This window comes from Gallinula chloropus (genome assembly GCF_964237585.1).
Source record: "Gallinula chloropus genome assembly, chromosome: 13".
NCBI lineage: Eukaryota > Metazoa > Chordata > Aves > Gruiformes > Rallidae > Gallinula > Gallinula chloropus.
This window is the reverse complement of record NC_140098.1, coordinates 17847828-17863092: the sequence shown is the minus strand read 5'-3', so window position 1 is coordinate 17863092 and position 15265 is coordinate 17847828. Positions and strand designations below refer to the sequence as shown.

General features: G+C 43.6%; 2 protein-coding genes across 2 annotated transcripts; both read left to right on the top strand.

Moving 5' to 3' along the window:
- Positions 1-4844: 4844 nt before the first annotated feature.
- LOC311196721 (arylamine N-acetyltransferase, liver isozyme-like) lies at positions 4845-5732 on the top strand (the record flags this gene model as incomplete). Its single annotated transcript, XM_084270338.1, has 1 exon — positions 4845-5732. The coding sequence occupies one exon, from the start codon at positions 4845-4847 to the stop codon at positions 5730-5732; it is 888 nt and encodes a 295-aa protein (XP_084126464.1).
- A 1762-nt stretch (positions 5733-7494) lies between these two features.
- On the top strand, positions 7495-11034 carry LOC311196722 (arylamine N-acetyltransferase, pineal gland isozyme NAT-10). Its single transcript, XM_084270339.1, has 2 exons — positions 7495-7619; positions 10035-11034. The coding sequence occupies exon 2, from the start codon at positions 10040-10042 to the stop codon at positions 10910-10912; it is 873 nt and encodes a 290-aa protein (XP_084126465.1). The 5' UTR covers positions 7495-7619; positions 10035-10039; the 3' UTR covers positions 10913-11034.
- Positions 11035-15265: the final 4231 nt, after the last annotated feature.

The window sequence follows — 15265 nt, the reverse complement described above, 5'->3', positions numbered from 1 at the left end:
AGAAGAACTTGTCCCAGGGTCTGGCTTGTTTGCAAGCTGTATCCTTCTGTGGTCCTGGCATTAGTGGAAGAGCTGAAGGAGCTGAACTAGGTAGGTTTATCCTTGCAGCAGCCTGGCAGCTGGGCCAGAGGATCGGGATAGAGATAAAAGCCCAGCCAGGTCTCAGAGAGGTGTGGGGCAGAAGAAGGTCCGTGGCAGAGCCCAGAAGCTCCATCATTTGTGGGAACAGACACGGGAAACACCTAGAAAGGTCTGTGCCCCTTCCTCTCCCCATGCTTGGGTCCTCCTCATGCTTTATGCTGTTTCAAAGACTGAGAAAGGAGTAGGGTACTATGTCCACTGCCCTGGAGATTCAGCATGTGAAGGGCAAACAATAATAGGAAAAAAACACTGTCCTTTTAGCTGACTCATCTCCTTGAGCACATGCTTGTCCACTGCTCTGTCTGCTGCCTGCTCCGGTGGCACAGATCAGTGCTCCTGGCCCTCCTGCTCAGCACACCCACAGAAGCAGATTATACTGCTGAGCAATTGCATAAAGGTCTGTTGGGGGTCACGGGGGAATGGGTTGGGTAAGTGGGGGGAGGTTCTTCCCCTCAGATTGCATTACTTTGCTTTTTCCTTACCACTAACTTAGGAAACAAACCTTTAAAGGCCTGGCAGGCTCAGGGAGCGCAGCGCTGTCTGGGAGCAGCATCCTTGCTGCCAAAGGACGGGGTTTCTCTTTGAACCCAAGGGGATTTAGACAGCTAAATGACTTTTTGTAAATCTGACCTTGCTGCTTTGGAGGCCTGGTATCAGCCATGAAGAATAGGTCGGTGTGGTGTGATTAATGCAACTGCTGCCATCCTCTGCCAGTAAATCATTGACTTCCTTGGCTTGGATTAGTACCCCTCCAATCGTAAGTCACATCCTACAGGAATCTGGTCCTCATGACTGTCAACAATTTAAAATACGTATCAAAACTGGAACCATTGCTTTTCTGCTTCAGCATGGGTGCAACCAACAAGGGGCCCCAGAGGCTGAAGCAGACAGGCAACCTGGGGGGTTTGGAACAGAGTTATAACCACTTGCAGATGTTGCCCATCTACAAGTGATACCCATACTGTATTTGTCCTTTGCATTCCTGGAAGGCTTCAGTTCTCAATCAGTAACATGGGGGGGTTTAAAATCTACCCAGTAAGTGGAAGCAGTTTGGGGACTGGCTCATTTGCAGGCTCTGGCTGTAGCACCTAATACAATGAATATTGCATGATAGGCTTTTCTACACATGTACCAGTGCAAATAAATCAATAAAACCATCATAAGATACATTATTATAAAGGAAGAAACTCTCTCCCCTCTTTTCCAGCTCCGCTGGAGGGTAGTGCTGTCCCTGCCAGCCAGTAAAGGCAGCCTGGGCCTTTAAGAGCAGCAGTTCCCAGTACAGCCCTGCCTGGGAACTTTGGAGCAAACCAGGCGGAAAGCTTGAGCTCGCTGGCTGAGAGGTAAGTGCCTGAGTGTCTGATCCTTAATGTCATTCTGTGGCTGTGTGTCACGCTGTTGGGAGAAAAGCCCACCTCTGTGTGTCTGCATACCCTGTCCTCAGCACTGTGGGTATATTTGCAAAGTATAAATTGGGGCAGCCCCACAGCTGACAGTATACATTGCATTGCAAGGTTGTTGTCCAAGGCCAAAGATCAAGCGCTCGAGGCATAAATTAACCCCTTTATGCTAAGCCAGGGTGTATGAAAAATCCAGCTCCTGACTCGCAGCGCAGCTCAGAATCAAACAAGTGGTATAGGCGTGTGCAAGAGGATCCAACCTTGGAAGCCTCTCACGGATTTTAGCACAGAAGAACTATTCAGCCTAATTACAAAAGGACACAGTGATCCCCAGGGACCCTTGCAGACAGGCAGAACTAACCTCTGAATCTCACTACCCACCCTGCTGCTCCTGCAAACACGCTGAGTGAAGCTCGGCTGCTGCCAGAGCAAAAGTAACCACGGCTGAGATGTGGACTGGGGCTTAAGATCTTTGGCAACCTGGTTTTGAAACGCAGATGGTCCCCTGGCATGAGGGCTTGCTCGCTGCTGCTGCAGCCCAGTTGCTAGGGTGGTGGGAATGGTTGTGCCAAGAAGAAAAGCTGCCTCTGAGCAGGCGAGGGAGTAAACACCGGGTTATGTGAGTGATCCCCATCGCCGGTAATTCTGTACTGCAGCATTATTAAACCTCTTTAGCATGCATTAAGACCAGAACCCTATTGTCAGCCACCCCAAAGATGTCTTTACTATACAGACTTTAAATTGATGTGGCCAGAGAAGGAGCAGCTAGGGAAACTGAGGCACGGGCAGTGAACTTCCCAAAATATGTTTTTCCCAAAGGTTGATTGCCAGCACCCCACAGAGGTTCTCAGTGGTTGCTCGTGGCTGGAAGATGGAGACATGGGAGGGCACTGGGGTTTTGGTGCTGGCCCAGAGAAGGGACTGGTTGCTTTTTGCTTGTAAGGAAATTTCATGTGTCTCAGACCCACCAGACTAATGGACTTGCGTGGGGTGCTGCTGGTCAGAGAGGTTCAGCTTGACACCGTCACAGGGAAAAGACACTTCTGTCTGCATACATGAAATAGAAAGAAGTGTGAAGCAGAGGACCACAGGATGAGTGTGCAAGCATACACGTATGCTGTCTGTTGGGGAGGGGATAGCTTTCTACAACCAGTGTTTCCAAGGAGATCCTGCCATAGATGAGTGCGCTTGTCTTGAGAAAGGGATGGAAAAACCTCATAAAATGCAGTATCAAAGACACGTTACTGTTTTTTTCATGTAGCCTCTTTGGATCCTTTTGAAGTGAAAATGCTTCTTATTCCCTTATTGGGACAGTCCTCTATTTTATATTTTCCTGTGGTGTTGCATCAGCCAATCTGAACCTGGGTACCGGTGCCAATCAGGAGCAATACAACGAAGTCAAGTGAGTTGTGCTGTTGGCACCAAAACTGGGGTTAAAATCTAGAGATTAGGTTATTTGCTGTGCTCACTTGCTGGGGCAGGAGTATTTCCAGCTATGTATTTGAGGTGGTGTCGTGGTTTCACCCCGGCTGAGAGCTGAGATGCACACAGCTGCCTGCTCCTTAAAGGAAAAGAGCAGGGGAAGAGGGAAGGGGCGGGGGGGGGGGGGGGGGGGAGGCAAGGGAAGGGAAAAGGAAGGGGCAAATAACCCCAAAACCAAGAAACTAAGAGGCCCAGGGGTTGGGATAAGGATAGTTTACTAAGATAACAGAAAGATAAAATATAACAATGCTAACAGGACTTTAGAGCAAAAATCTATGAAGCTGTTGATACACAATGCAGTTTCTCACCGAACCCACAACTCAGGCCGTGCCACCCAGAGCCGTCCCGGAACCCGACCGTCCCCCAAGAACCGCGCGTCCCGGAGCCGCCCCCGGCCTTCCTCCCATCAGCCCCCCGATATCCTGGGCAGGACGTAATTGGCGTGGAATACTCTCTTTGGTCAGTTGGGTCACCTGTCCTGGCTTCGCCCCTCCTTTCTCATGAAGAGCTGAGAAAGTCCTTGACTGTCTGACAGCAACTAAAAACATCAGGGTGTTATCAGCACTGCTTGCATTTTAACTCTCAAACACAGCATTCCATCCGCTGCTACAAAAGAAGTTAACTCCATCCTGACCAAAACCAGGACAGGTGGGATCCCAGCACTCACTTGAGTGCTGCCATGGATATTCATGTCTAACTGCTGGTCACTCCTAGTGGATAAGTTGGACCAAAGCCGAGAATAGTTACTGGAAGTTAATCTCTCCTGTCCCATTTACATCAAATGATTTTGGGAACATCCTCCCAGGGAACATGTGACCAATTCCAAGGAGCAAGAAATCCTCAAACCTTTTGGAAATTAATAGAGTCCTTAGCAGGTTGTGAATTCTTCTGGAAAACAAATAGCTTCCTAGGAAAAAGGCCAAATTAAGTCTAAATTAAAGGTGAAAAAAATCCTTGCAGATACCAGGTGAGTCAGTGGATTAGAAATATTCTAGGGAATCTTTTGCATTTTGGCCACGCAAACAGTATCAATGACAGTCTCTTTCTGCTAGTGAAAGGGGATTAGAGACACAAAGACACAAAATATATCCAATAATCTGAGCTGAAACTAAGGCATGTGGTAAAATAATGGTAAAAAAAGATAGTAAAAGAAACCAAAAGCCAGTGAATATGCCTTGAATGCATTCCTTCCTTCCAACAGCCAGGGCCAACACTCTGTCTTAACTCCACAGGGAAACTAGAAAGATTGAGAGAACAACCTCCTTCACATGGAACCCTGTCTAAGATGGTGACACAGTGAGATGTTAGTCCCAGTTAGCTGAAGCCATGAATGTAAAACCTTGCAGTTAAATTTCCTGTGGGATAAAGAATTGCTTACCTGTTACAGTAGAAGACAGAGTAAGACATTTTTGTGACCTGTATGTCAGTATGGCCTAGTAGCTTTTTTTGCAAACCTGTTGTTTTCAGTTTTGTAATTTTTTTATCACTTGGGATCCTCATCCAGGGCCAGAGATTCTGTTGTGCCACATGTCGTGTCTTCCCATGGGAAAGGTACCCAACTGGGTTGAAGGTAACATCTGAGAGAGAGAAAGCATTATCTTCACCTGCTCCTATCCTTATCTCTATTTTAAGAAACACAGATCACACAGGCAGGCCTAGCCTGCATTCATCTCCTATCGAGGGCACAGGTTTCTCTCAAACCCTCAATGACACGGCCTAGGCTACATTTGCAGGCTGGCCGACCTGTGCTGCAGAAATAGGAGTGAACCCCTTCGACAACTGCACAACCTAACTGGCTATTTTTCTGCTCACACAGGCAAAATGAACATTCAGGAGTATTTTGCAAGAATTTCTTACAATGACTCCCATAAGGCTGCAGACTTGCAAACCTTAACAGCCATCTTCCAGCACCACATCCGGGCAATTCCTTTCGAAAACCTCAGCATGCATTGTGGAGAGACCATTGAACTGGATCTACAATGTACTTATAATAAGATTGTAAGAAAGAAACGTGGTGGATGGTGCCTGGAAAGCAACCACCTTTTATTTTGGGCCTTGCAAGAATTAGGGTATGACGTCTGTATTCTTGGAGGTAACAGTTATGACCCAGCAAAGAAGGCATACACCACTGAGATAAACCACATGCTACTGAAGGTGGTGATCAATGGAAATTCCTACATAGTAGATGTTGGGTTTGGTGGTCCATACCAGGCGTGGCAGCCATTGATGTTGGTTTCTGGGAAGGATCAGCCCCAGATCCCTGGCATCTTCCGCTTCACAGAAGACAACGGCACCTGGTACTTTGAGAAAGTGAAAAGGAAGCATTATATTCCCGAACAAAGTGTCCCTTTCTCTGGTACTCCAGAAGTAGGGAATATTAGAAAAATATATACATTCACTCTCGAGCCACGACATGTAAATGACTTCCAGGAGCTAAACACCTACCTGCAAGTGCCTTCAGATAACATACTTCAGAAGAAGTCAATCTGCACCCTGCAGACCACTGAAGGGCTTTATGTCTTAGTTGGATGGACCTTCACTGATATGAAGTATAACTACATGGAGGACACAGACCTGGTGCAGATCACAACTCTTACAGATGAAGAAGTTGAGAAGACGCTGAAAGACAAATTCAATATAGTGCTGGAGAACAAACTTGTACCCATAAACATTCGTGACTTACCACCAAATTTAGTGGATAGAATCTAAAACACTGTACTAGATGAATCTTTAAATATCCAATATAAAAGTTCTCAAATTAACATTAATGACGTTAATCTGATTTTAAAGTTGAGCTAGTCAAATGAACACAAAACTTGGTAAATTCAAACACACTGCTAATTAACTGCATATACTGATTGCATATTTTTTTCTTAAGCTTCTCCTTCTTTAGAAACAGAGATATCTTACTACCTCTGATTTGCTCATATGGAAATTGATTTTTGACTCCGTAACATTTTGTTCCACCTCTCTGGATCTCATTTTATTTCACATATATTTTGCAGCAAAGGAGCCCAAACCATGCAGAAGGAGAAGCTGTGTTTCCATTTTACACAAAAGACCTCTAACCTTTTTTGGTATTATTTCCAATCTTCTTCTCAGCAGAGTTTTACAAATTATTCACTTTCTTTAACAGGCTGAAATAGAAAATTGAGCTGAATTTGGCTTTACAAGACTTCATAAAGAAAGAAAGGTTAAGGTTTTCTCAAAACAAGCCACTATTAGGTGCTGATTAGCTTATGATGAAATAAGTTGAAAGACCTGAGACCCGTTCCCTTACCAGGAATTGACTTAAAGTGCGCTATATATGCAAGGGCACTTAAAAAACCCCAAAAGCTCTTTGATGTTGAATATCCATTTTTTCTGAATCTGATTTTTCTGTGTCTCCAAAATCAAAATAAAATCAATTGACACTGAGATGATGCAACAATTCTTAAAAAAATCAGGCTTTTGGCATCAAAAATGGAAACAGTCAAAGTTACATCACCCTCTGCAAACTGTAATCTAAAATTCTGGCACCTAACCTTCCTGCACAGTCAAGCAGGCGTGACAGTATTATAGATAAAACTCTTGGTATTTATTACAGCCTTCTGCAGCAAAGCTGCCCTAAATAAATAATACCAAATTCGGGAAGTTAAGACATGCCCCTGGTGTAGTTTGAGCCCATTATGTGTGACACAACAGCCTTTTAACTTCATGATACCTGTGGCAGGTACTGTACAGGATGTGTCATGAAAGAGGGTGGCAGAAGAGCATCAGTCATCAGCCAAGAAAAAGACTTTGATGCTTGTGTTAGTTGACCACAGACTCATGGGGCACCTGATGTCCCTACAGCTCAGGTGCTTTCCCAGACACAATCTAATGGCTCTTTGCCTTCCCAAAAGGGACCCCCAACTTTCCACCTCCATCAAGTGACGATGAGACATACGTGAAAGGGAAAGAATTACATCAACAGCCCTACAACACTTTGAAGATATACAAGGCCAAATTTTAGAGACAAAATGCGTTACTTTGTTCTCTCACAAGACACTCTGCAAATGTATCAGCTATGGTATTCTCTAGGTGTGGCGGTTCCAAAACACCTGCCTGCTGCAGTGGAAGCTTTGAACAGATTGAAGAAGTTCCTTTGTGGGCAAAGAAGGGTCATTTTGTGCTTCTATGGAGCCTGCAATAACTTGACAATACAGTGCACCCACAAGGAAGGAGATGACTATCCCTCACCACAAAGACCTGGCTTGCAAAATAACAATAATTTAATTAAAAAAAATTATGGAGCTGTTTGCAACCATCTGTTGTAATTATTTTACACGGAAAACAAGTTCAGTCTGGTCTTAACCAGGGGAAAACATAAACTAATAGAGAAGAAACAAAGTTTAATTTGTTTACGGATCAGTGAAGTCCAAAAACGTGCATTCATTTTGGGTGGACTCTGCCCTTTTTTGGCATTTAAGATTCAGGGGTGAGGGCCAGCGGAGCTTAGAGAGGAAGACAACCCTTGCAATTTGTATCCACTCCTGGCTTTTACTGACTGCTGCCCTGGTAATAGACAACCTAGAAGCTGACTACATCAATAAATAAATAAGGCTATTTTAAGAGGTAAGTTTCTTTTCTTTCAAAAACCTTCAAGCTAACAAACAACCCCCCCGGTAAAGGTCACGGGCAGTAACATAAGCAGCATTCTTTTTTAGGAAAAAACGTTATAAAATGTGTGGATATAGAGTGAAAATCTTGCTTGCTAAACACTGGCTCTTAAAAAGGGCAAAACAATGATACTGCAATTTCAGTTCTTGCTTTTGGCTTTCTGCTTTTCACTTCACTAGGAGAGAGATGTAAACTTAGAACTACAGCCTGTTGTTGGAAGTTTTCCATTTAGATTGTGAACCTTATTTAAAAATGCTACAAATGCAAAGGAAGCAAAAGAGCCATCTAATAATCAACAGGTTCTCCTTTATGGAAATAAAAATTGCAGTCCTTTAAAAGCAACTTAAAAATGAAATTCCAAACTGTGGTTTACATACCTCCAGAAAGTCCATGTGCTGACGCATTAAGATAAAAGTAGACTGATAATGTATTTTAACAGTGGAGTTGCTGATAGCATGTGTGGACCTGGTAAGGCATATTTTTGCATGAACACCTTCATTTGCACATTTAGAAACAGTTCTTTAAAATCCTTCAGGAGATGTTTTCCTCTGCATAAATCACAGCCACATTTGTGGGACTACCTTTTCAGTGTCTAGCTTTTCATCTGATCTGCTCTCAATTCAAAAGAACTGTAGCTTTCATCTCCTACAGTTGAGATCTAACGCTGATCAATCATATTACAGAGCTGCAGAGAGAAATTACAAGTAATATAAACACAAGAACCAGCTTTATGCCGGTGTGAGCTACTTAGCATTCAAAATTTGAGTGGGTAGGATTGGATAGACTTGGATTCTGCAAATCAAAAGAAAAAGTGCCAGAATTCTTACGTTCTACTTAACAAATACTACATTGAGCATATCCTCCAACAATACCCCTAAATATCACTGGAGGCTAAATTCCTTTCTGTGGAAGATAACGTGCGGGTTTTGATGGAGCTCTCCATTCACTTTGGACAGCTGCCTCTATACCATGCATACAAACATCATGAATCTGTCACTGAAAATCATCTTGAGAAATTCTAGTTTGCAGTAAACATTCACTGGTTTATCTGAATACAATAGTCTTCCCGAGTCGCTAATATTAAGTGTCTAAACCCCAGCTCACTGTATGCACAAAAGATTGCCAAGTAGCTTTGTGGGTTGTCAAGAAGCTAAGTATTTGCTGTAGCTCTAGACTGCTGAAGTGTTTAGTGCTTTCTTTGTGAAGGTTCAAGCCTTCAAAACATTTTGGGCCCAGCTCCATACCCAAGCAGATGACCTACAGGATATTTTACAAACAGCATCTCTCGGATACTTACAGAGCATCCAGCTTGTAGTGGTGGCCAGCAGACTGTGATGGGCCACTGCCAAAGCCAGATGACTGTGTGACTTTCTGGTGGTATTAGAAGGTAGAAAATAAGTTGGGTAGTTCCTCATCCATCAGTCTTGCTCCAGAGGAGTCCTTCCAGGGCAGGGTGGGAGGTTGGCAATGCTGGAGGCAGGATCGAGCAGGGATGCACTGTGAAGGGCTTTGGTAATTCTCAGTTACGCCTCCCCTAGAAGGAATAAAACGAGTTTTGAGAAAGGCCAGGACTGGAGAGATGGAAAGCAGCCCCTGGCCATTTTCGGTGCACCCTGGGAGACGTGGGCACAGCGGGGAAGAGATGAGCTCTTTATTTTTTAGGTCACTCACCACCATTCAGATTCATTATTTCAACACCAAAATGAGTTTGTCCAACACTCAGAGCGGACAGGAGACTCAGTGGTCTGTAACTTGCAAAGGTCAGAGGTTTTTTTCCAGTTATAATTACCTGAGTAAAACGTGACACTTGACCAAAAGCACAGGGAGTATCACTGTCACTTTTTGTAAATGGTGAAAGAGCAACGTGTATTGAACAGGCAATTCATCTGCTGTCATACAGATCAGTGGCAGACTCTTGGAAAGTACATGTGAAACCTGGCTCAAATTACCCTCCTTCCAACAGGCACTGCTTCCCCCACTGATGCTCCTTTCACCTAGCAGTGGATTTAGGCCACTTTTCATGAAACCTCCTGAACGCTCCCTAGCTTGATCTTACATTTCCTCTTAGCTCTGCTGTTCCAATCCAAATACAGCAAATCCCCTTTTCACAGCCACCCCATATCAAGCTGAAATTGTATCAGCTGTTTGCCATAGGGATGGCTCTAAGACAAAAAGCAAACCTCCATGTGCACGGTTCTTCTTTGCTCTGGGAACCGTTTGATATGAATACTTGTCGCCTTTAAAAAGTGCTCTGATGAGGTTCAGTTAGATTAAAGCATCTTTGCTGGCAGCAGCCTGGGCAGTTTTTTCCCAGCATCATAAATCACTGATGTAAAGAAACAAAACTAAAACGCATTCCTTCCTTTACAGGTGACATGAACCTTGAAGAGTATTTCGCGAGAACTGGCTATAAAGGTTCCCTTGAAAAACAAGATTTGGAAACCTTAACTGATATATTCCAGCACCACATCCGTGCTGTTCCCTTCGAAAACCTCAGCATCCATTGTGGGGAGAAAATTACTCTGGAGTTGGAGCATGTTTATAACAAAATTGTGCGGAGGAAACGGGGTGGCTGGTGCATGGAAAACAACCAGCTGTTGGGCTGGGTGCTGAAACGCCTGGGGTACGACGCCAGCTTTCTGGGAGCGTACGTGTTCAATCCACACCAAAACGCATACGCCAGCCTCATGACCCATCTCCTTGTAAAGGTTGTTATTGATGGCAAAACCTATATTGTTGACGGAGGCTTTGGTGTATCCTATCAGATGTGGCAACCGATGGAGCTGGTGTCAGGGAAAGACCAACCCCAGGCTCCCGGCGTCTTTCGCTTCACAGAAAAAAATGCCATCTGGTACCTCGAGAAAATGAGACGGAAACAATATATCCCCAATCAAAATTTCTCCAATTCTGATCTTCTGGAGAAAAAAGAGTGTCGGAAAGTTTATATGTTCAGCCTTGAGCCACGGACAGTGGAAGATTTCCGTTTCCAGTGCACGCACCTTCAGACATCTCCAGATTCCCTCTTCACAAAGAAGTCCATCTGCACCCTCCAGACCGCTGATGGCTTTCGGGCACTAATTGGGTGGACCCTCACTGAGACCACATACAACTACAAGGAAAATATGGATCTGGTGGAATTTGTAACTCTTGAAGATGAAGAGGTGGAGAAAACACTCAAAGAGAAATTCAGTATAACCCTAGATAAAAAACTTGTCCCAATTAACATTAAAGGATTTTACACAATCTAGATGAACAGGAAAGCCTTCAATAATGCTAAGTATGTACATTACCTTCTATGCTCTGTGCAATCGCTTTTGTAAGATTATGGGATGCTTTTGCAGGTGATTAAAGGAAAAATACATTAATACCACATTCGAGTGAATTTCACTCTGAGAAAAATCAGAAATTTAAGACTGTTCTGTCATGTAGATAAAAGTATTTGCTGTGAGATGACTGCAGTTCAATTTTTGTCACAATCATAAGATCTGATTTGAATCTGGATATAAACTTGGGTAATAAATACATGTGGAGAATTTTGGAGTACCTATAGCACATAAACAGGGGTATGGATTATTAATTGTGATATGCTGCCAACGCATTTTTTTATGGTTATTATAGGGAGAAAAGTAATCTGTGACCATTTAGACAATGAAGTACACATTTGAAACTTCATTTTACACAAGATCTAACCACTCGCAGCTCATCTCATTTCTCTACCTTTAAGTAAGACAATGTCACCTTTGAAAGGAGCATTAGGAGGCATAATTCTGTCATTGTCATCCTTAGACAAAGTAGAGCACAAAATGAAAATTACCATCACGTGCATCCCTTTTGTCATCCCTGCAGTAAACTGCCCAAAGTAATCTTTGGCATGCACGTACCTGCTGGTGATGCAAATTGTGCATATTGCAGCACTGATGGGCTGATGGGCTCTAAGGAGATACTTACACTCTTTACTTCTGGAAAGCAATCATCCTATAAAGGGTGAATGGTGCTTAAACATCACAACTGCCTTAAGATCCACTTCTATCCCAAAAGGGGTGGAAATTGTGTATTTTTAGCATTGTATCAAATTGAAAAAACCCAAGGAGCCAACCAAATCTAAAGGATTCCCTTTCCTTAGAATTATTTCACAAGCACATTTCCCCATTTTTAAAAAAAGCCCAAACAAGGAAACCACTGAGAAAGAGGAAACATTCTTGATTGCATCAAAAAATAGCAGGAAAACTGAAAACCACCCTTTTCCCTGATCTGTTATAGTTCTGAGTATTGGTCAAATGTTGATTCCTCCCACATCATCTGATCATAAGCCTCCCAAATGTTCTAAGTGTATACCTGAAACTAAATAAAGGAAAAAAAAAACCAAACCCATAAAGAGTTGCTGTAAATACAGCCTCCTCCCCCTGTGGCGTGACTTCTGCACACACCATTTGTGAAGTAAATGAGGTCTGTTCAATCATACAATCGATCTGCTGGCCAACTCTCCCCACCACAAACTTTGTGAAATGAACAGGCCAACACTGAACCAAACTTACAGCACTGTTGAAGATGGCAAGTACCCACAGGTTCCTAGAAAAATGAGCTTGTAGGCTGAGGAAGATGATGATCTCTGATGAGGAGGCCCAAAGCCGCCTCCTCTGCTGGCTCAGTAGCCAACAGTTTGGGGATGACCATGGTGCACGCTGGCTCGTCCCTGTGGACTGGCTGTGGTGGCAGCGGACGGTCTGGCTGCACGTCGTGCACTTGCACAGGGACAATGAACAATGGGCCAAGCAGGAGGTGACAGAGGACACAGAAAGATTTTTCTGAAGTCAGAACACAGGTTTTCTATAAATAATGCTTCCAAGGACTCAGTTCTCTAATTTCTCTTCATATTGATCTCTAATACTAAGGTCCCACTAAGGGTTTTTACCTCTTTCTAACTGCTCCATCAAACCGTCAAGTTCCCTGAGCTTCAAACCGCTCACCACCTCCTTTCTAACTGACAGAAATTCCCATCTGTGTTCACCCAGGTCACCAAACCGTATTTTTCTACGCCACAAACAAGAGTTATTTTCTGGTGCTGCTGCCTCTTGCCCTGAGGACAGCTATTACCAGATGGTTATTCTGCTGCCTCACTTTGCTAGAGATTTTCCTGCTGTTGCTCCTGGTAATCACTCAGGTTATGGTGTGCAAAGGTTTCTTGGGCACACTTTTAGACTCATACTGGTGTTTTTAACTGTTCCTGCAATGATGGAACTGAAGCCAGATACCCCCTTATACTATTCAGTTCTCCCTAAGGATCTACAGGGCTGTTGATTGAAGCTTCAGCCATCTCTCTACTTCCATCTGCTGATGAACACTGAGTGGGGGGTTTTCCTCTCGATGTGATAATTATAACCAGGTCCTCACTATGCAACCTCAGATCACAGGGAGAAATGTCAACAGGTACAGCTGAGGAAGTCTCACAGTTTAACTAAAGCCGATGAAAGCAGGTTATTGAGGTGTGAATGCCAGACCCCAAACGTCTGGAAGGTTTGAGATTAGAATGGTGTAAAAACAAAGCAACCCAGAGGCCTCATGCTGGGGTTCTATTAGCAAAGCAGTGTTGTAGAAGGCAGATGCTCTCCCTGACTAAAAAGAAGCAAAACAACCAAGACCTTAAAGCATCAGCTCTCAGAGAAACTTGCATTCATGTGCAGAAGGAAAACATGGGAAGCTGACATCCTTCACCACCAAGCTTTAGCAACACTCTCTGAGAAAGCTTTAATGACAACCTAAGCTATTCTGCAGTTTTAGTTGTTGACTGCTGTTAAAATGAAGCAGAACAAACGCTTCAAACCCCCCACCCAGGATTTGTCTGATTCCAAACACAATTTAGAAGTGTGGTATTCCAATTAGCAGAAAGATGAGACAATTTCTTTTAAAGTCTGAATGCTGGATGAAGTCCCAGAATCCCAGCCCAGCTGCCCATTACACACACACACACACAATGCCCAATGGCAACGACAGCCATCCGCGATCGCAGAACTGTATAATGGAGTGTCTTATTAGAAAACAAGACACATAACAGAAGAAACACGGTTCAAACTCCATGGCACTACTCCACATCCTCCCTCCTCCCCAAAGAATCAAAGTTTAATCAGCTCATGCATTACTAAAGGGAGGATACAGGATGGCTCACTTCAGTTGGACTCTGGTCCTGGATTTTTTCAGATCCAAGTAAGAAGCAGAATAAAAGTAACAGAACAAGAAACATCAGCAAGAAAGATGAAGTTGTTCAATACTTCCACGTTTCCAACATCAGCAGTTATTACAGAAATAAACACTGCCAGCCTGTCAAAGGGAGGGACAAAACTTCACCTGACAACAGACTTGCTTGAACTTAACATTGAGCTGTCAGCGAGCACAAGCTACAACACACACTTTGCTTTGTTCGTTTTAATAGGTACCTTGGTGTAGCAGCACAAACACTTCTGGTGTCTGGTAACTCTTTTACCTGCTAAATTTTGCAGGTAGCCACTTTCTTTAACAAAAATGCTTACTACCCATCGCAGCTTGCTTTTGTTCTCAGAGAAAAAACACTTTTCATTTAGAAACATGACCACGTGGGAAAGTCCTACTGTGTAGGAAGCTGCACATGAAAATGGATCTGCATTTGAGACTGTGTCAGAGCCAAGAAAGCTTGAATTAATGCAGGTGCATTCTGAATATTTCACTGCTACACTTACATCTCTGTCAAGAGTAGTTCAAGCGGAGATTTTATATAGCAGAATGTTTTGACCCTGGCTAGAAAGCTAGAGGCAGACTGAAAATTCATACATACATATCTATGTATTTATAAGGTTGGAAATATAGATGGGTAATTCAGAAGATCCCATCATGAAATGCTTGCTTGTAAGTCTGGGCACTTTAAAGTACATTTAAAAGTCATGTAGGGCTGATTTTTAGTTTTGTCCTGCTCATAATGCTGCAGCATGGATCATACTTTTAAAGGTGTATTTTGCAGACTCCCCAAGAATAAGACTTTGTGCTGAAAAGTAGTAGTTGGCCATACTGTAGCATTTCAATAGCTCACCTAGCCAGCAGCTAAACATGGACAGCAACGCACCCAGATTTGAAGACAGTAACCCCAAATCTACCATTTCTTCATAGTTTGGCATGATTAGGAAACAGAAGAACCACTCTTCCCCCCTCCCAAATTCCAGTATCATGGATTTTCTAGGAACTGTTGAGAATCACTCATAGTCTTACCCATGCACCATGCCACTCAGAACTCCATCCAGCCATCTCTCAGGAAATGACATAGCATTAAAGACCAACGTACAGCAGAACGCCCTTTACCTGTGCAAGGTTTCCCCCACATCAGACTGAACAGAACTCTTCAATGCAAGGGAGCTCTCTGCACAGAACCTCAACAAAGAAAAACTTCCACAGAGCTCATCCAAGCCATTAATTGTTACCAAAATTACCCCAAGGCTCCTTTCTGTGACACCACTGGAACCTTCTCCAATCCCCTGTCTCTCAGGGTGTGCAATTGCAGTGACATCTCCTGGTTGCTGATGGTTCACTAGAACACACTTTCCCAGTTGGCTATCCAGTAAAGCTATGCAGAAATTCTC